The sequence below is a fragment of the Alligator mississippiensis genome, chromosome 13 (genome assembly GCF_030867095.1).
Source record: "Alligator mississippiensis isolate rAllMis1 chromosome 13, rAllMis1, whole genome shotgun sequence".
Classification (NCBI taxonomy): Eukaryota; Metazoa; Chordata; order Crocodylia; family Alligatoridae; genus Alligator; species Alligator mississippiensis.
This window is the reverse complement of record NC_081836.1, coordinates 45969521-45991016: the sequence shown is the minus strand read 5'-3', so window position 1 is coordinate 45991016 and position 21496 is coordinate 45969521. Positions and strand designations below refer to the sequence as shown.

The 21496-nt window shown below is 42.1% G+C and overlaps 3 protein-coding genes across 4 annotated transcripts in view; 1 reads left to right on the top strand and 2 right to left on the bottom strand.

Annotated features, from left to right (window-relative positions):
- The window catches only part of LOC102564227 (acyl-CoA synthetase medium chain family member 3), a 38463-nt gene extending 36020 nt beyond the window's left edge, over positions 1 to 2443 (bottom strand). Inside the window, exon 1 of one of the 2 annotated variants that reach the window (XM_059716247.1) lies at positions 2398 to 2443. The gene's annotated coding sequence lies outside the window, so the exon portion shown is untranslated. The remainder of the gene's footprint in view (positions 1 to 2397) is intronic. The other variant, XM_059716242.1, reaches the window with a different exon arrangement.
- THUMPD1 (THUMP domain containing 1) lies at positions 60 to 7513 on the top strand. The gene is made up of 4 exons (XM_059716249.1): positions 60 to 310; positions 3487 to 3655; positions 4292 to 4540; positions 5803 to 7513. Exons 1-4 carry the CDS (start codon positions 104 to 106, stop codon positions 6114 to 6116), a joined length of 939 nt encoding a protein of 312 aa, XP_059572232.1. The 5' UTR covers positions 60 to 103; the 3' UTR covers positions 6117 to 7513.
- Positions 7514 to 7611: 98 nt separating this feature from the next.
- On the bottom strand, positions 7612 to 21084 carry LOC102564624 (acyl-coenzyme A synthetase ACSM4, mitochondrial). The gene is made up of 14 exons (XM_006273690.4): positions 20857 to 21084; positions 17999 to 18271; positions 17329 to 17539; positions 16447 to 16654; positions 15778 to 15921; positions 15215 to 15371; positions 13642 to 13721; positions 12492 to 12615; positions 12009 to 12089; positions 11469 to 11570; positions 10267 to 10394; positions 10067 to 10166; positions 9209 to 9328; positions 7612 to 8870 (listed from the first exon to the last, which is right to left on the bottom strand). The coding sequence occupies exons 2-14, from the start codon at positions 18197 to 18199 to the stop codon at positions 8784 to 8786; spliced, it is 1743 nt and encodes a 580-aa protein (XP_006273752.2). The 5' UTR covers positions 18200 to 18271; positions 20857 to 21084; the 3' UTR covers positions 7612 to 8783.
- Positions 21085 to 21496: the final 412 nt, after the last annotated feature.

Sequence of the window (21496 nt, the reverse complement as noted above, 5' to 3'; positions counted from 1 at the left end):
CGCAGCGCGCGTCTCCTCGGGCGCTAGGACCCAGCGCAGTCCCGCCGCTGCAGCGTCATCGCGCCGCGCCGCGGCAGCACGTGGCAGGGCTGGCGGGGGCACCATGGCGGCCCCGGATAGGAAGCGGCGGCACAAGGCGCAGTACGTGCAGGGCCCGGCGGTGAAGCGGGGCCGCGCCGGGGCGCCGCGGCAGCTGGAGCCGGGCATGCAGGGCATCCTCATCACGTGCAACATGAACGAGCGCAAGTGCGTGGGGGAGGCCTACAGCCTGCTGGGCGAGTACGGCGAGCAGCTGTACGGGCCCGAGAAGGTGCGTGCCCCGGGCAGTGCGGCCCGGCTCCTCCTCCCCTCCCTCTCCCCGCGCTTGAAGCCGGAGCCCGCCCGGCCCCCCCTCCTCGCGTTTCGTGCCGCCCCTTCAGAGCCCTAGGGGCCCCGGGCCGAGAATCGGCGCCTTAGGGCTTGAGCGCGGTGCTGGAGGTTGCACCTTCTGCACTGACCACACCAGACGCACGGTCGGCCCATCAGAGCTGCCACCTACTGGGTCCCGCCATAGCTGCACCTCGCCTCCGCCGCGTTGGGACGAGCCCTGCCCGGCTCCCCGGCCCTGAGCGGGGCGTGGGAAGCATTTCAGAGGTTCACTTTCTCCAGTGTTAATGTAACTGCTGCCGTAAAGGTCCTAGTAGCAGCCTAAATTTAGTTTTTGGGACCTGCGTGCTACCCATAGCCATATCCTTGGTACCCACTGGACTGCGACCACTGGCTCCTCCCCAGCAACTTAAAAACACATCCCATGAGGACTGCTACTTCTGTGCCTAGGTGCAAGGTCTCTCAGATGTCACGGACCCAGCTGTCCGTGTGCCTAATAATTGAATCGCGCGCTACAGTCAATTGCCTCCTCCTATCCTGTGGAGCTCCCTCCCTTGGAGGAGTATCCTTGGCACAGGAGGATGCAGTAACATTGGCTGGAAGGGGGTCCCATCAAAGGGGTAGTTTCTAGAGGTGCACCAATACCTCTCTCTGTCTGTGTCAGATTGAAAAATTGACATTATCGGCAGTCAGCTTTTTTTTTTGGCTGATGTGGCTGATAATGTCACCGATAAGTGCATGTGTGGGCACAGCTGCAGCATGCCTGGGGCCAGGAGTGCAGCCTGGCAGCTTGGAAAGTAGTGTGTGGCAGGTAAGTCTGTTGGGAGGGGCAGAGTGGGGTATGGGAGCTGCAGGCAGCTCATGGAGGGGCAGGGGGCAGCTCATGCTGCTGTGTGCACCCTTGGGGAGGCATGGAGGGCACGTGCTCCCTGGATTTGTGTGCGGGGCAGAGGTGGGTGGGCTGCCGCTGTGAGCCAGGGGCAGTTCCAGGCTCTTCCTGGTGGAGGGGGCTGGGCCGGAGCTTTGCTTGGGGCAATTGGTAGCAGCACTGGGGCACCCAAAAATATAGCCACCCAAAAATTTGCTGTAGATTCCTCAAAGCTCCCCTCCCAGTGCCGCTGCTGCCCGAGGGCCTTGGCACAGCCCCAGTCCAGTGCTTCCTTGGGGAAGAGCCTGGCACCGCCTCCGTCCACAGCCTGCCCTCGCCCTGCATGCAGATTCTAGGGGCACATGCCCCCCATGACTTCCATGCTCCCCAGACGAGCTGCTTGTGGCTCCATCCCATAGCCCGACCCTCCCTGGCTGGGAAGCGCTTGCCCCACTCTCTCCCTCACTGTGGAGTCCTCAATCTGCTGACCACCCTCCCTTCCCCCAGTTTACAGCCAGACGCTGCTATCCAAACTGCCAGGCTGCATATTGGCAGTCGGATTAGTATTGGCTAATATGGCTTGTTAATAATGGGCCATCAGTATTAGCCCAAAAAATCTTTATTGGTGCATCCTTAATAGTTTCTCTCCTTCCCAACTTGATGCCCTCCATCCCAAGGCTCTCATCCTCCTCAGCCTTGTGGGGCTGCTCTACAGTGTCCCTAAAAGCCTCATCTATGAACCTCTGTACCTCCTATAGCTGCACCACTTCTACCCCCCCAAACCCTGAGAGAACATACTTGCTCTCTGAGCCAGGCATTCCTTGAAGCAGGTCAACACATACAAAACCTGCCCCTAGGGCAGGTAATAACCATACATGCTGCACTCAGTGCAGTTAACTGGGTAGTCCCCACCCTGCTGCTTGTGCTTCTATCTGTAGATTTTTTTTTAAAGTGTTAAAACCTCAGTTTCCTCTTAAGATGGTTTTGATTTATTGGTTCCCTTTCACTAGAAACTTTCAACTTATGGATTGACTTCCTGTTTAGCCTTACCCTAATTACATCCGCTAATTAAAGAAAGATTTAAATATTGATCTAACTGCTGTGTTTCAGCTACTTCCATTATATATCTAGGTTAATTACTCTTAATTTAAGAAAGAACTTACCTTAAAGGCTCCCCCTTCAAAGATGGGGGCTGCAAACTGCCTTGTTTGCTTTACCTGTCTTGGGCTCTGGTTTCCTTTTATGCTCTGGCAGGCCTGGACTGGCTCCACCCCATTGTTATGGCTTTTGTCAGACAGGGGCAGCAATCACTCAGCTAGCAGCACTCGCAAACTGCTCAGGGCCTAAAAAAAACCAGCCAAATGTTTACCAAACCTCACACACAGACAGACCAAGCTCACTTACCTTCCAGAAGCAGGATCTGGTGTCTGACTTGTCATCCCTTCTTCCTCCTGCTCCCAACAGACTATATATAGTACTTGCTTCATCTGATGTAGTGAGCTTCAACTGTCTTATCTACTTTGGTTAGTCTGTAAGGTACAAATCTACCCTGCCTTCTGCTTGACTGTGGACTAACATAGCTACCTGCATCTCTAGCTATAGATAATTCAGGCATCTTTCCAGCCTAAAAGATCTATTTTAAGCAACCAGGGCATGGTGGGGCATGCCAGAAAAAGTTTGCTAATATTGTAGGGTGAGATCATTGAATAGACTATCTAAATAACTGCTTGCATGCTAAACTACCCCTGGAAAAGCCCTTTCTACTGGTTTTTTACAGTATTTTTAAACAGTTGTTGCCTTCAGTTGGGTTCAGTAATTCTTCATAATGGGCTCCCTGCTCTCTTGGCTGTTCTGGGGTTTGAAAGTTCTGCCCTCCTTCCATTTTGTACATTAACACTGGTGAAAGTCTCTCCTCTTAATCATACCTGTGTGCATTGCATATTTGATAATTCATTGCTCCTTTGTTTAAATAAAATGCAACATGTGCCACTTGGACCAACTTGTGTCATTGCATACATGCTAATTTCCACAGAAAAAATGTCACGTCTTTGCCTTGATGCCTATAGTGCTTTCTTCTCAAATGATGCCATGGACTGCTTATTTCAACTACCTTCCTGTGCATCACTGCTCAGCTTGCTTTTTCAGGACTTGCTTCTTAATTGTTGCTGTGACCTTTATTTACTGAGCAGTAGATGTGATTTCTTAACAATTTAATGGCACTGAATTTAAGATGCTTTCTCTTATTCAAACAGTTCTCAGATCAAGATGACAAGCTGTCAGGAAGTGAAGAGGATGATGTTGAAGCTGCCTTAAAGAAAGAAATCGATCAGATTCGTACTTCAACAGAACAGAAGCTGAGACGATTCCAGTCAGTAGAGAGTGGAGCTAACAACGTGGTCTTTATTAGGACCCTGGGCATAGGTTTGTAGTGAAATAAGTACCATATAACTCTATAGGCACTCTAGACTTACTTAACAATAAGATATGGAGAGTGACTTCTCAAAGAAGAGGAGTATGCAGAATGTATATACATCTTTCCTCTGTCTTGCGTGCTTCCTCCTAGACCCTCTAGTGACCTCTAGTGCAAAATAACCTGAACCCTCTTCATACAAAAAGACAATTGCATCTTGCTTAATGTAAGGACATTGGAAAGAGTCATGTACAGGCAGACATAAAACCAAAGGTATAACCCTTTTTCCAGGTCTCCCAGCCTGATTGTTAAATGTGAACTAGAAAAAATATCTGTACACTAACAGTTCTACCCACAAGAACAAAGATCTGATCTTTTGGTCCTTAATTGGGCAGAACTCCTCTTCCCTGAATAAGGGCCTGTAGAAACAGGCTCCCAGTGCTGCATTTAGTGGGGATGCTGGGTACTCGTATATAACTATGGAAAAAGCTCATTCCCTTTTGGAAAGCTCTTCAGAGTTTACTAGATGTATAAAAATAAACTCCATCCTACAGACATCTTTGTACTTAGCAAGATTTAATGCTGTATTTCTCTTTCCTAAAGGAAATACCTATTTGCTTCTTATACTTGCTTGTCTTTCCTTGTAGAGCCTGAGAAGCTGGTGCATCATATATTAAAAGACATGCACACTACTAAAAAGAAGAAAACAAGAGTTATTCTGCGCATGCTGCCCATTTCTGGAACCTGCAAGGCTTTTTTGGAGGATATGAAAAAATACACGGAGACCTTTTTTGAGCCTTGGTTTAAAGCCCCTAATAAAGGGACTTTTCAGATTGTGTACAAAGCTCGTAATAATAGTCATATGAGTAGGGAAGAAGTAATCAAAGAACTGGCAGGTAGGTATTTCTTTCACATAACAGGCTTATAAGCACGTGTGCAAGCTACACAGGCCAAATCATTCCAGCAGGACAACTAGGCATAAGGGTTTTGTTTTAAAGGAAGGAAGGCCTTTTTCAAGCCCATTGCATTATTCAAAGTCTTTCCTTCCAGTTTTTTCTTAAGTGTTATGAACATAACTTGATGCTAAGGGTGTGGACACAGGAATGTTTGTACGGCTTTAAAAGAGTTGCTGCATTTGAATCATTCTCAGCCTGTTCACACACAACAGTTAGAGCTATCAGATGCTTCCTTTTTTAAACGTGCCCCTTTGAAAGGGTCTCCAAGCTGTCTTGTGTCCACACCCTTACACTCCTTCAACAGTTCATCTCCGTATCAAACCACCTCATCGTAACATGACAAAAACAACACAGTCCAATAAGGTAGTGAATGTACCATTTCTGTAAACTTTGCAGGTTTTTTGAAAATTCTTTTTTTGAATACTGAAGATCTTGTATCATTGTTGGGGATCTCAGGAATTCATGCCAGAAATATGTGGTGCAGCAGCTTCTTTAATCTTGGGGTTTCCTCTGCTTGCCTGCCCGTTTTCCTCCCTGCCACTGATTGGTGGAGGGGTCCTGTTGCTCACCATCCGCACCTGACGGTCAGGAGATGAAAACCGTAGTTGTGGTTTCAGACAGGGTCTCTCTGCTAGTCAGTGGCAGTGGTTTGCGTGGGGGAAAACTCCAGTATTAAAGAAGTGGCTGCACTATGCACATCTAGCGTGAATTCCAGAGATCCCTAATCCCTGTTTCCTCTGATTGTGACTTAAGGGGAGAACTATCAAATGAATTCAGAGCTATAGTGTTGCAGTATAGTAGTTTCTTCCTTACTAGGGAGGGTATAATCAAAGAGCCCTAATATTTTTCTGGTATTTTAAGCAGTCATGTCGACTGAAAATTCTTGACTGCAGCTGCCCAAAGTATGAATAAGGTCATCTTTTTACTTATCCTTTGTGGTGTAGTTGGTCTTCTGAAATGTTAGCACTCAAATACTTGCATTTCAAATCTCTTTGCAGAAACACCCTCTGCATAACTGATTCTTGTTCTGTCGTTACAAAGCAGGGTTTTCATTAAGTGGGTAATTATTAGAAAGGAGATGTACTGCTTCCCTATTTGATTTTTATCAGGCAGAATTAAAATTGCCCTAAAAGTCCTCGCATACATTGGAGCTTCTAACAGTAGAAAAAAAAACAACATTCCCTTTTTCTCCTATCTTGCAGGAATAGTGGGCAGCCTAAATCCAGAAAACAAAGTGGATCTTAATAACCCAGAGAATACCATTGTGGTAGAAATAATAAAAAATGTCTGTTGCTTGAGTGTGGTGAAAGACTATGTTCTGTTCAGAAAATACAACCTGCAAGAGGTGGTGAAGACCAACAAGGAGGAGGGGCAGCAAAACCTGTCAAGTGTCACAGAAGAGGAGAGCTCAAAAGAAATAAAATCAGCTGAGGACTCGAATGAATTGAAATCAGGAGACAGACTTCAAAGTGAAGAAGAGAGTAAGCGCAATGAGCATGACCTTCAGCAGGTGTAGGAAATGTCACAGGAAGGAAGGACACCTGTAAGAGACTGGCTTTGAGTTCTAAAATGGCCTTTTAAAGAGAAGCTATGGGATTTTTTTTAATTTTATTTGGAGTTTAGTTTTTAAAGTCAATGGGTAGTATGAGTTGATTTTTCATACACTATTGTGTAGTCACTAGTGGACCTTTGTGTTTCAACATGTCCAGTATCCAGGAGTGTGGTACTATTTTTTACTCAGTCTCTCGGCCTGGTTTGCCTCTGCTTTGCACCTTGTATGATTGCACACCTATGCAAAGCGTATGTAAAACATTCCTAATCTGATCTGATAACACTTACTGCCAACTTCCCATAGGTAAAAGTACGTAGGATACAAGGCAATATGGAATTGACCTTGCTAAGAAGCACTAGGTATGGGTGGGATTGAGAGTTTTGGAAAAAAAGATGGCTTGTTATAAAGAATATAAATGAAAATGTAGTGACTTAGTTTTGGCATCTCTGGACTTTTCATAGCATGTAAGCCCTCATTGTCTTGTAAAATAGAGAATGGGACTAAGCACACCCATTTTGCATGTTGGATAAGGAATGAAAACAGGCAGATGAGAGAACTTAGTATGTCAAAGTAGTTCAGTGTTGTGACCAAACCTAGAAAAAAATGCTTAAACTTCCTAGGACAAACATGCCTAATAGGGCTGTTGCATGGGATTTTTACCAAAAATCCCATGGTATGTCTCAAACAGTAATGTACACATTAGAGTTCCTGGATAAAACCACATATTGTACATATCTATTGAATCAGGACCCAGCAAGTAACTTAAAAAGAGCCTACTTCTGCTTTTATTCAAGATATGCAATTCCTGTTGTTTTTCTTTAATAGTCTCAGTTTGTTGGTTTTATTTTTTATTAGCTGCGCTACAGGTTTGAGTTTGAACCCCGTCAGAAACTGTAGGTTGTAAAATAAGTTCTTTGTGGTGTACACCATATAACAGAGAAAGGATCAGTTTACCTATTTGTATAGTTTTGGCTTTACAGAATTAATTTTGTTTCAGATTGAAACTAACATCTGTCCATGGGTTTTACCTCTTCCTATAGGCTTGGCAGTTTGTTACACTAGGTTTGCAGAAATCCAGGCTGATTTAAGTAAACCGATATAGTGCAGCTTTAGCTTCTCATAATGTATCAACAGCCGAAACAGCCTCTGGGTCACTAACAGAAAATGGCTTGTCCCAAGATAGCACTGCTTGGTCTTCATTCAGTGGAAAGGACATGGTGAAGTCTCAAAATGGGTTTTGTTTTATATTTCCCTGTGTTCTTAAAACAGTTACGGATGTTTGGAAATTAAAAAAAGAGACTCCTTCCCTGTTCCTGTCCTTTTATTCCTCCCCTCATTTATTAAAACCCTGTTTTATTGCCTTTCTCGATATCTTTCTTTTGAAACTTGACTACATTATAGCTGGTGGTTTAGCGCACGTTCTGATTCATAGTTCTCAAAATGGTGGTCAAAGTCATCCCTTTCCAGAGGAAAGTTATAAAAAAGGACTGGAAACAAGTACCACTTACGATGTTTATTGGTAGCATAGAGATTGGTAAGAAAACCAGGTCTGAAACTGCCTAATTGGTGTGTTCACATCTAGTTATATTTATACCAATGATCTATGGGGTGGGGGGAGAACAATGAAATATTCATATACAGACCCAGCTTGTCTCTTAAAGTTATAGCCACCTACGCTTTTTTCTTAAAGATTATTGTATTCTTTCAGTTTTCAAAAGTGCCATGACTACTCAAAATGAGCACTTCCTAAGATGCCTACTTCTGTTAATGATGATTAGTTACACTTGCATATCCATGCCCAAATCAGGGTCCGTCTGGCAAAATTTGAAAATAGGCAGATCTGTTTGAGCTTTATTACTTAAAAAGATGCATTAAATGTGACACACTAGTAAACTAAAGTATTGGACCTCAGAAGACTAAAAGGCTGTCCCTACTGTGGTGGAAATGGACAATAGTCTTACTGCCTCTTCCGGAAAAGGACAAATCCTGTTTTTGCTGCAGTAGTTACGTTCCCAGTGGGCACTTCACCAAACATGTTTGGGTTGTGTAAAGGTGAGGTGGCCTTTTCCCCACCATGCTGAGTGCTAAGCACGCGCTTCCAGTGTGCAATTTAAGGGGCATTCTGTTTTTTTTCCCTTTGTGTTCATCATCAATAACAAAAGTTCTGCAGGTTAAATTAGGTCCTTGGTGAGAGCTATGGAAGCCGCCTGACACAAGTTGATTTGCACAGCTGTGATTGATTGGAAAATCTAAAACAATTTGTGTTTGCACAGGAAGGAAGAGAATGGCCTGGTTAGGTTGAGGCATAGAAAGCAATAGCCATTTCCTTTTATTAGCTAAAATGATTCTGAAAGCCACAAGGTGGGTCATTTTTACATATTGAGGTCATTTTTACATATTGATTTCCTGAATAGGCCTAGCTTGTAAAGCAAGAACACAAGGATTTTAAAGACTTTTGTTTTTTTTTAACTTACTGCAGACAGCTGTGAGCAGTCTTAGAATATCAACTATTCACTGTCTGACGGATACATTTTAAATACTATCATGGTGTGTATAGTATCCATAGCAAATAACAGTAAGAAGCTTATCTATGGGAATAAAATTAATCTATTTCCAAGATGCCCAATGGTGTTATATCCGGCCCCACTCTTTGTTCCTTAGTTCGTTCCTTCTGATTTTCCCAGTGATTGTCTTTGGCAACTGATTGACAAATTCCATCTAATTGAAAATATGGAAAAGGAAAAATTACCAGATTTTTAATATGCTTGTTATACTTTTAATTTGGAACAGCAATTACTTTCACACCTGTGTCTGTTAAGCTCTTTAAATGTTTTGATTATTTCACATGCATGTAATTTCCCCAGGCATCAAGTATATTTAAAAATATTATGGGCAATACGAAACATGTTTGTCATATTTTGTATATTTTACACCACTTATTTGGGGCTTTTTGTCACTTAAAAATACAGGGGAAGCTATTGATTTGAATCTACTCTGGTAGACTCTATCCCGCCCTGGTCAGAATAAGGCTTTTCAATTCATCCTTTGCTACTTGCCTTTCTGGGATACTTGTATGGAGCAGTAGCTTTCTTGACGTGATCTTGCAGCTCCTGAATCAATTTCTCTGGATTACATAATGTAAAGGAAGAAGACAAGACCACAAAAGCTTTAACCACCTAGAAGACAAAATCCATTGACGTCGCAACATTTAATTTAGCATAAAAACAAACCAGAAAATACAGTTAATATGAATCATAAACGCAAAACTTTCAGTTAGTCCCCAGGTTTGGGCAACAGACAGGAGAAAAGAGCTATCCAGTCTCTTGTGTGTTGTTACTTAGCATGTATTATTCCATTTTTTAATGTGAATGTCTGCAGTTTTTAAAATAATCTTGTGCAGTGTGTTTCTAAGTAGGTAGTCTGGGCCCTATTTATGGGATAGTTTTTAGGGCCAGCTCCTGACCTCTAGGTGGACTTGCATAATCCTGTAAATTCAATGGAGTTATTCTGGATTACCTTGCATCAGAATTTGTCTGTACATCAATATTCCTATCCAGAAATGTTTTGTGTACTATTGAGATATGTGCGACCAAACTGCTGCTGTTTATCATCCTTGCGTTGATTGGTAGTAGTGAATGAATAATAGGGTGATCAGAGTAAGCTATTCTGCCCATCTCCAGTACAGAGGAGAAGCTTTTTGCTGTAGCATTTTTGTTAGTACAGTTAGGCACCATCCCATGCTCAGCTGAACCTAACGACTGGTGTAAATGTAGTTTGGATAGCTGTCTAAAGACTCAGCCATGTAGATGAAACTCCTCCTGAAGTCCAGTGGAATTTGGCTAAATAAGCAAGGCCTCGCCTTAGTATTTTCTGGGGCAAATGTAATATACAATAGTTGTTTAATGCAATATTACCTCTCCTCGGATGGGATCTGGGCTGCTGACAACAGCTGATTCTACCACGGCTGGGTGCTCTATCAGTGCACTTTCTATCTCAAATGGTCCAATGCGGTAGCTAAGAAAGCAAAGAGAGGTGGTTACTGGATGACATACGTGGGCTTTATCTTGTTTTTGAACTACATACATTTGTATAAATTCAACTTAAAGGTACAAACCCAGCAGAAATGATGACATCATCAGATCTTCCCACAAACCACAAGTATCCATCTTCATCCATAGTCCCTCTGTCCCCAGTGATGTAAAAATCTCCTCGCACTGTTGTAGCAGTTTTTCCTGGCTCATCCTGTGAATCAGCATGGAAATGCCGTACAGAAGTAGCAGAGCAAGGGAGAGAACCTAACTTCTAGTTTTATGCCCAGGGCATTTCTACAACCCTGTATTTTACACTGCTTCCCCCTGCAAGGGGTGCATCTAAATAGGCAATTTAGGGGTGGATTGGCCAATTACCAGTCACCTGGAGAGACCCATTTCTTGTTTTATGTATTATGGTATTTAAAGCACATGCTCAGAGTTGCCAAAGAGGACAGCAGATTACAGAAAAATGGATTAGATTGTGACTGTGCTGACTGCATTTTCCTTGGCACTATAGATGTTGAACACCTTCAGCTCAGGACAAGGATTTCCATTCTTACTGATAGGCGTGGCACCAAACCCCAGAGCACAACAATCCACAAACTTGGCAGAAGTTTGTAGCACAGACCCTTGACAACTAACATCACAAACCTTTTGCTGCAGGTGGTGGTAGGTGTTTGTATTGCTCGTTACGGTGGATAGGCATCTAGATTTTGACTAGTCCTTACATGCTTGAGTTGCCTCCTGGCATTGTTTGGTTTGGGCTAACTGTTTCCTGGTGCTATGGGAAAGGAAGATCTGGGCTAACAAACTATTTTCTGTAAACAACAGGGAAGGGCAAGGTCTGGCTGAAGCTGTTCTGTGCACCAGTGACCCGTACCCTGTTTTAAATCCAGGGTATGTCTGCACTGCAATCAGATGTGATGTCCTTGAACTAGGTGTGAACAGTGATGAAGATGCAGCAGCACAAGCTTCAGGGCTGAGACCCTGGATAAGTGCTTGGTGATAAGCCTGCACTGAAGCCTAAGCTGCCCTTTTCAGTCCTATGTTGCTGTGGTACATGCCCCTAGCACCCGAGACGACTAGATTAAAGCCACCTTGGGTAGTGCATCTCTGTGTGTAGAAACACCTTTTGTGAGCCGAATTGCTGACAGTTCCACCCCAGAATGAAAAGGGAGCAGGGAAGCGCTCCTGGAGCACCTTGGTGCTTCTCATGGTCTGTTCTACCCAGGGCAAGGCCTTGAGGCTGATTCCAGCCTTTGGAAAATTTCTGTTAGCTGCTTACTATGTATTGAGAGAAAAAACAAAACGGCTGTTTTGAATCTATTTTGATGGCGATGTCTCCTTCTTCACCAGGAGGCAGAATATTGCAGCTTTCATCGATGATCTACCACAAGAGACGAAACATTTTGTTTGATTGAGCATCATGTTTCCTTTTCTTAAAATAAAGACTCAATTACAACAACCACCGCCTCCAACCCACAATCCTGACTACCATCCCTCTATATCCAGATTTGCGTTATGATGCCTTCCTTTATCTTACCTCTGTCTAGGCTAGTGCTTTCCAAACTTCCTAAAGTCATGGGACATTTTCATGTCAGTTCTGCTGTAGAGTCCCTATCCCAGGCTAGCGACTGACATGGAGCCAGGCAACCTGGCCTGGCAATGAGACTGCATCGCCTCCTGGCCTGCTCCACCCTTACCCCAGTCTCTTTGCAGACCCCTTGATGACCTAGCACTGACCCCCACAGGGTTTTGCAGAACATAGTTTGAAAACCACTGGTCTAGAGCAACATCAGTCTATCAGAAAAGGTGACCAACATACCTGGACATCATATGGGGCTGTTGGCCTTCCCATGGAACCTGGTTTAACTTTCATTCCTTTGAGATTTGCAGATATTATTCCCTATTACAAACAAGCAAACAAACAACCCAGCTAGCTTCTCTGAAGCCTTTGTTCAATCCCTCCCCACATTTGTGCACCACTGTAATGCCAAAAGACTCAATCTTGTGTATTATGCTATCCCAGACTCCTGATTTCACTGGGAGGTTTGGCTCAACAAGGAAGGAAGGGCAATTTGTAACTGAAATCCTATGAGCTTATATAGGGTCCATGAAAAGCTGCACTGTAATTTTAAGGGCAAAAAATGCAGCCTTATGAGGTCATTGACTGTTTGTTCTGGATGGTGCCTTTTTACATCTTCATGGTTACTGCAAAAACCAGGGAGAACAATTTGGAGTTAAAATCTCTTCACAGATTTAAGGTAACATTCAAGTTTGTAACATATATGAACTAAGCTTAACCTACTACTTCTGTCTGTCCATAGCCTTCATAGATATCCAGTCCTGTCTGGCTCTTCCACTGAGCAAACACTTCAGGGTTGAGTGGCTCCCCTCCAGTCAAACAGTGCCTCAGGCTCTTGAACTTGTAACTTAGTAGACAAAGAAAATTACCAAGAATTATCGCAGGTTAAAAAGACTGCCCTTCATTGCTGTCGGTAACCCCCTCAACTTCAGTGTATGCTGGACTCAAATCTGCTCTCCAGTAATATGTATGCACCTCTCAGTGAAGTCAGTGGGCATTATATACCTCAGGCCCATAGGCTTGACTGGGGATACATCAGAATTTAGCTTTTAGGTTCTTTTAGTATATCCCTACCAAGGAAAGTATTTATAAATGAAAGCATGAAGGTACTTCTTGGAGATAACTCCGAATGGCCAGTGCGCGTGAAGAGATGAATGCACAGGTTTTTATACTGTTCCATTAATTAGGAGGGACAGGACTCCAAGCATGCACCTAAGAGGCTGGAGGTTTTTCTGATCTCTGCCAGTCATCCAGTTCTGCAAAACATGCAAGATTTGGCTTTCTCCCAAGAATGCGGGGGCCTCTTTCTCAATTATCTCAAGAGCCCTTTGCATTGCCAGCATAAGTGCAACTGACCATTAGTAAAAATGAACTCGGGTCTTTAGTACTTCCAGTTTGTGCTTATGCTGATATACCACAAAATTGCCATCTGTGCTGTGTCTCAACACTTTCCAGGCTGGAATTCAGATGGGCAGGCATATGCAACAGCGAAACTAACTGGAAAAAAAAAGAAGCAAACTCTACTTTCTGACACTTGACCAAAAGTTTTGGTTCAGGTTCCTTCATCAGAGCTTCAGATCACATCTGTTTTAAGAGAAGTCAGTGGGAGCCATGCATGCAAATCTGGGAGCAGAATTTTGTCCTCTATATTTGCTGTCCCTATTAATGTTTCACAGCAAAATTCACTCCGAACTGCAGTGGTGTAACCAGCCTGGAATTTGTCCCTTATTATAGTATACATTACTAAATATTAACTAAACATGCCATTGACATGTCAGGGGTTCACTGTTTTCAGCATAAGATTTTCCACTGCTATGGTTTTAATTTATGATACAGGGTTGTTCCAATAATATCGTCAGCAAACCAACGGTACCTTCTGAGGTCCTGTTGCACAAGCATGCGGTAGGCGGTGGGGGCGCTGCAGAGAGTGGTTATGGGATATGTGCACAGGGTCTAACAGATTGAAAGAAAAATCAAATGTTGGTCAAATAAATTAAGACTAGATTCCTTCCAGTACTGGAACAGCTCTACATTTTCATTTCAGCAACGCAGTAATGCCCAGATACTGGCCCGTTTCTACCCGTGGTTACATTAGTATACAAGTGGAGCAATTGCTAGGTTGTAGTAATGTCAGATTACAAAGTGGTGTAACTGAGGTCAGGATCTGGCCCACTGAATTACTGGGCGGATTAACCCTCCTGAATGACACTGTCTTGACATTCACTGAACACTGAAGTCAGGCAGCATCTCACTGTAGGTTGGGCATCTGAAAATGGAAGCACCCAAAATTAGAGCCTGCTTTTGATGAGATAGGCCACAATAACTTTGTATTGATTAAATGTCTATCTTTATTGTTTCCAAGTGACTAACATTATGGTGAAGATAGTATTTTATTGCTCCTATATGCATTATTAGACACTTTGTGAATGCTTTAGTGGCAGTACCTGGAATTGTCTCACCTATATGGATTGTGGGCTTGATGCGCCATAAGGGGTGCTGAGTGTTAGCCATATGGAAGCCTGTGCTGATGAGCCAGACAAGGAGTGTGCTGACCCCAATTCTATATTAACTAGATTGCAGCTGCCAATTTATTTCTGCCTGATAGGTGGAGTAAAGTGAACAAAGGCAATACATAGCTCACTTTCTTATTAGCAAAATAAGGATCTTAGCTTAGCCCATATGTTCTCATTTTTTCCTTTTCTCTGGCTATCCTCCATCCATCTTTTACACAGCATGCTAGGAAATTAGGAAGTGAGATATTTACTGTGGTTTAGGGTGACAAACTATGCCTAGCTTTCTCAACCTTCCTTGTGTCTATAGCTAATACCTGCGCAGAGGTTCAAAACCCTCATGCTCCTCACTGTATACTATGACAATACTTGCAAGGTCAAGCACATAGTGTAAAAATGCTAACAACTAATATACTAAAAGGAGCACAAGGTCTAAAAAAACTGTACATCAGCAGAAACTTATTTTCCTCCCCCCATTGCTACAAGCTGTTCATGAAGGACTATTTTTTATCTTACCTTTTGCAAGAAGATTTACCTGGCTGTGAGATGAGGCTTGAATATCATCCCCTGTGGGAGAAAGCTGATCTCTCTGCCTCAATGTATTTCAACACTGAGGCACATTTTGTAAGGGTCACAGCATCTTAATTAAAATATTTCTTTACATTTAAACCAGCTAATTAATCATTTCAACAGAGGAGTTCAGGAAGAGGGAGACTATAGGAAAGGTATTAAATCCCAGGTGATTGGAAGCAGCTGGTTGAATTCAATGCCTCAAAAAGTCATGCAAAGAACAAGTCCCTTGTGGTCAAGTCATTCTAAAGCAGCTAATTCCATAAAACTAAGGCTCAGTGTATGCTCCTAATACAGGGTTTGTGGTTGGCTTGGCAAATAGTATGAAATACAAGTAAATCTACATCTCAAGCTTTGTTTTCTTACATTCAAGAATACTTTTGGCTCAAACTGTGGCATGGCATGTACAAAGACACAAGTACCGCGAAGCCATGGGGCAAAAACACTTCCCAGAGCTGCCTTCACCCAGCCGGTATCTGACATATTCCATATAATGTCTGAAGGAGACAAATCCATCCAGTACCTGTAGAAAGCAGAAGAGACGAGTATGAGTGACCATGCACATGGGAGTAAGAAATATCAGCTTTAGCTTACTATGGGTCTAGTAAACTTGGCATGAGAATTTAACAGTTCCAACAAAAATTCTCTGCTCACCTTGTACCTGACAGCAATGATGGTTCAAAGCTAAAACTATTTGACTCATTCATCAAAATCATTTCTCCTGTTTTAATAGGCATGTACAATTTTGCAGGTGCTACATGCAACATCAAGAACGACATAAAATTAGGTCTTTGTTTCATGGGTATAACCCAGTTACAGATTCCATAGCAATTACATGTCCAATGCAGTAGGAACCAGTGGTTGTAACGTCCTGCAAAATTCTTTCATGTTTCAGAGCTTCAGAAACACTGTCGGGACGAGTGCCATACCTTCCACAGAGAGCAAACCCCAGACCCAAACTGCTGTGTGAATGTTCTGCCATTTTTGGAGAACCTGTAGTGCCACTGGTGAAGAAGACTGTCATTGGATCTTGGCTTTTTGTCTTGATACAGTCATGAACAGCAGGTGCAGCTCTTAAAAAAAACAACGTAGAAATGACCAGCATTATTCAACAGTCTTGATTCTGATTCCTTACACTCTCAGAATCATATGTACAGCTCAGGTTGCACCAAACGAGATCTACTGTCCTAACATCACAAGTATTATTCCAGCACCAAAGAGGATTCAACCGATCAACTGAAGGAATGCTTCAGTTTTTGCAAGGTGCCCTGCAAATTCTAATGTTCCTTCCTCCTTGATCTTTCCATTCCCTGACATTTAGATGAGCAATTATTTGAAGGACTTACAGTAGCTCAGGGAACTACAAGTATAACTTGGCCATACATAACATCAGTTCAGATTTCAATGTTTTTAGGGATAGGTAAAATTTTCAAAAGCACCTAAGTGATTTAGGAGCTTAAACCCTTCTTTCAAAAAGTGTGTTAAATTTGTAGATCATTTATTAAGACGGAGAGGTGTGTCTACTTGATATATCTTAGTAAAAAATCTTTGTTTTCAGATTTGATTATAATAATATGAGTTAGGCAGGAGGTTCTTACTTGAATAGTTCACTGAAGTTCAGCCACCCATCTCTGCTGTTTTCAGATACGATTAGCTTGGTTTTCAGGAACTGACACTTAGACACGATTGTATCTACTGTAGGTGCCAACACATCATTGGTAATGATGCATTTAGCCTTAGAAGCCTGGAGTCTGTAGAAAATGTCTTTTGCTGTCAGTTGAATTGTCCCAGGAATAAAGATAATTCCTAGAGATAAGATAAAATTACAAGGTTATGAGGCATTTTTCACTTCCAGTTCTGAATTTTTCTATAGGTTTCCCCTAAATTGTTGAACATTAACATTATTTCAGTACAGAGATTGCTACATCTTACTGGTGGGAAAGTGGGAGGTAGTTAGCCGTGTTAGTCTGAAGTCAAGCAGAAGAGCAAGGTGGCACCTTAGAGACTAGTTTGTTCAGGGAGACAAGCCATCATAGGCAATAGACTATTTCACCGGGTGGTGGGAAAGGAATTATATATGGCCTGATCAGGGGGACCTTTACTTATGCAAATAGTCCCTCTAACTTCCTGTGAGTACTGATACCATTACATTTTTGGTAGATCCTATGAGAAAAGGGCACATTATAACATATAACAATAAAATAAAGACACAACTTTGTTTAATGGAGCTAATGTGAATGTAAAAGAAGTTAAATTATATTTACTTTCAATTCCACATATGCTGAAGAGAGAGAAAATGAACAAAAAGGTCATTACATCCCAGTTTGTATGTCCTTCACAATGTACTCCCCGCAAGGTAGGCTGAAGTATTCAAGCTATGAATTCAAATGGCCATCCTAAAGCTAATTAATTGTAAGCTAACTTTTTACAGAGAGGGTAACATTAATAATACCTACACTGGTCTGAATGACATCTCTCACCTGTACGCATACAAGCCACATTTAGCAGCCACCATTCGGGTATTCGAGGAAGAATCAGAATAACTCTGTCCCCCTTTTGCAGACCACATGGATCAGTGAGCACATTGGCTGCTTTTCTGGATAGGGATCCCAGCTCTTCAAAACTCCACCTTACTTCAGTTCCTTGTCCATTTATCCACCACAGGGCTGGGTTTGAGGGCCGCTTTCCTTCCTGCATACCACCACCAGGAGTTAATGATGTGATTGTTACCCCACCATCTCTCGCAGTTCACTGAAGACACTCTATGGAACCACAATTGGACATGGGGTCTTAGGATCAGGGTTTTGCAGAATACAAAGGGACTTGAGCACATGCTAAAAGTTAAGCATGTGCTTAACAACAATTGTGAAGTACTTAAATGACTTTGGATCACAAGTCCAACTGATTTTCCTTTTGACTTCTCATAATTCACATAAAGGCTTTTGTAAACCCCAGCACTATAAAGAGAGAAAGAACATGAGGTGTCTTTGGAAACAAAGGTGAATTGTCATTTGTTCCTATTATAATGTCAAGTACAATAAAGGTAAAATTGTCACCTTAGTAAAACCAATGATAATTTTACCCTTGATTTCACTGGGGGCCAAGATCTCACCCCCAAATATTTAATTTATAAGGGAAAAGAAAATCTACCTTTTCTACTTGAGACCATTGATCCAGCACATCACTTGCAAAATTAAAGTACTCAGGCACTTCCTGTTCACATCGATTAATGGCTTCATAGTTGGAAAGATTTAGAGAAGCAAAAACCTTGTGATCTTGGTGGAATAACCTGTAGAATGATTTGAGGTTCCAAATGGACCTTAGGGCTTGAAATTCAAGTAAAATCTTCATGTCATAACACTGGATGTGTCAGGCTTTTGGAGACACTGCAAAAATATCAAAATCTATTTTGTGATCCTTCTCCTACAATGAGAGAAATGAGTAGAAAAATCAGTGATTGTGTGAAGTTCAAAACCCCAAAGAAGCCTTTAGGCAGAAATGGAATAGCCACATGTGTACAGAGAGATTCAACAGTTTAGAACTGCTGGTATAGTAAGTTGGGCTGTGCCCATTATGGCTAAGCTCAGGGTCCAACTAAGTCTCCTTTTTCCAGTCACCCACAACTTTCTCAAACAAAATCTTTTTTGAGCTGACAATTTGCATCTTGTTCAGCCTATGTGTGAACCATTTTGAAAAAACTAGCCTCATCATAGCTGTCAAACATGAACAGCATGTATTTCTTATGTGTTTTGATTGATAATATTGCAGTGGAATTGTTAAAAAAGACAACACCTTGGTTTAGAAGATTCAAATTTGGCTCATTTTCTAGATCTCACTGAGACTGGCAAAAAAAGGCTATACTTTGGCAAGCATTCATTCAGAGTGTTTTAAAAGTATGAATTGACTTTACATCTTTGCATCATACCTCTCTACCAAATTGTTGGTGCAAAGATAAGCTTGTGGCAGCTAAGTTATCTTTATGTGAATTCTTCTTTCATCCTACTGTGATAATTCACCTATGCTTCACACTATTATCTCCCCACGTCGTTACTCCAAACTGCCCTTACTACATAACATTGTCTATCCTCTGATTAAATCTCCTTTCCTATGACTTTGGTGTGTATTTGATGAACAAAGACTTTGTCCTTGGTAAAGACTTGAGTCTCTCCATTCCTCTCCTCTTCCTTTCTCCACCACCACCTGCATCTTTCCTCCTCCTCCACTTTTCTTCTCTCGCTCCACTGTCTTCCCAGAGACAGCCCTCTTATCGCCCAAAACCATGCCAGCATGACTTCTGTTGACCATCTTCCTGCCAAGTCCTCCTTCCTACCCCTACTTTCCTCTTATAGCATCCAACAATTTCAGCTTTTAGTTAGTGTCTCTCCATTCCTACTTTAGAAAGGCTCCTTTGTCTTTCAGACAAAACCCCCCTCTTGTACCCACTTTCCATGTATATGAATCCCTCCATATAACCCATTTAGCTTATAATATCAGCAAGAGAACGGCCAGCCAATTACAGTTGGATCGAGTGACACTGGGAATTGCCGTTGTTGCTGTTATTCTTTATGTGACTGTAGTCCCCAGAATGGACCAGGGCCCTGCTTTACCAGGTCTAGCCAAACTTAGGACAAAAAGATACTCCTTATTCTGAATTACTTGGGGGGTTTTATAAAATCAAAAATATTCAGATGATCTAGAATCCATCAAGTATCATATACAGCTAACCTAAGAAACAACAGTCTTGGAGCTGGCTGTTACTCATTTTCTCTGTCCTATTCCCTCCTTTTGTCTGTTATATTTATTTGCTGTGCTTCTTTCTAATCAGATTATTGGTTCTTCAGGGTAGACACCTGATCTTCCTATGTTGTAAACAACATCTCATACACTATGGGGCCCTTTTCCCAAATGGGGCCCTTAGGCATGACCGTAACTGAAATAATATGTAGTCATCATTGTAATTATTGTTATCTGAATTTATTAATTTGAATTATGTTATAATTTTGAAGCTATTTAGACATCTATATTTTATTTCTTGCTCTGTTCTGCCATGGCTCAAAGTTAAGATTATGATTCATAAATGTTCACCTTGTTTTATTAATCCAATAATAAAGTATCATGAGATATTTTTCCATGGCCTGTTATTAGGTTGTTTAAAGATGATCACTTATGCCCCATCTAACTTAGATGTGTCTATTTAGTTTTATAAAATGTGTTTTTTACTCAGGTTATCCCCAAAGCAGTCGGCAAGGCAGTCAGAATTAAATTAGAGCAGTGACTGTGTATGGCAAAATTGTGGATATTATGTATTCAGCCTCAGAGCTGAAAGACGCTGATTGTGGTTTTCATCTTTAATGTTTAATCACCTTAAAAATGACCTTAAAATATCGCCTTTTATCTCAGTTCTGGACAGGTCATGTAGGAAAACGTGTTTCTAGAGTGCACCCTAAATCAGTAAACTCCAGTTAGAAACTGGTTTTGTTTTCAACGGAACTATTGATCTGAACATTAGATCTGGAATACATTAACCCGCGGAAAAGCCATGTTTGCATTCTGTTTTCCATGAAATGTAAAACTGCATCTTCTCCCCAATAGCCTTAAATTCAGTAGTGTAACTAAGCACTGGAGGAAGGGGAGGGGGTGGAAGACTGGGTGATTAACCAGGGCAGCAGCCCCAGGCATTGACCTAGGAACAGGGCACAAAAATAATGGCCACTGCAGCAGCCAGCTGGCTATTGCCACTGCCTGTAGTCTTGCCACTGCCCCATGCCCCATCACTGCCAAGAGCAGAGAATTACGCTCTTATAGCTATGTCTAAATCCCTCTAAGAGTGATGAGTAACGACAGTCCGCAGAGGCAAATGGACTATTGGGCTCTTTGCTGTCTGTTTTTTCTATATGTTACCAGAAAGTGAGAAGTGTTTTTTTAGTCCTAAAATGATTAATATTTGAAAAATATATCCTCAAAACACTTTTTTCTCTATGTACATAGCTAAAATATGTTGGCCTTACCTGAAGATGTTTTCTGGTCAGATAAGACTTCTTTTAACTCATCCACATACATCTAAGCATGGTAGCTCTTGATCATAGCCTCCTCCCAGTTACCCACTCTTGTTCTGCCTGTTTAAATAGTTGTTGTTCTTCCTTAGTACTGTACATTGCATTCAGTGTTGAGGATTATTCCCCTCCTGGGAATGCAGTTTTCATTTCTCCAATTATGCTCTGATGAAAGGTAGGGTGACTGAAAAAGGGTGGGAGAAGATAGAAGGGGAGCTGAGTATGAAATATCTTTTTTTCTGGCTCATTACCATTGGAGAATAGCTAATCCACCACACATTATTCTATAATTCCATACTATGGTGCCACAGAAATCATAGACCACAGGAGTGGAGTTCAGTGATTAGTTATCAGAGCCTCAAGGTAATTACTGTACAAGAATCAGCATGACAAACACAAATAAAGGTTTTATTGTAAGCAAAGCACAAGCAAAACTGACCCATAAAACCCGAGGGACCTTTCTGAGCAGAAAATGTAAACCATTCAGACATGACTCACCAATCCAGAGAAGGACAATGAGAACTCAAGCCAAGGAGCCACTGCTCTTGCTGCAGTTGTTATGCCATTTTACATGTAACAGAAGCAATTATAGAAA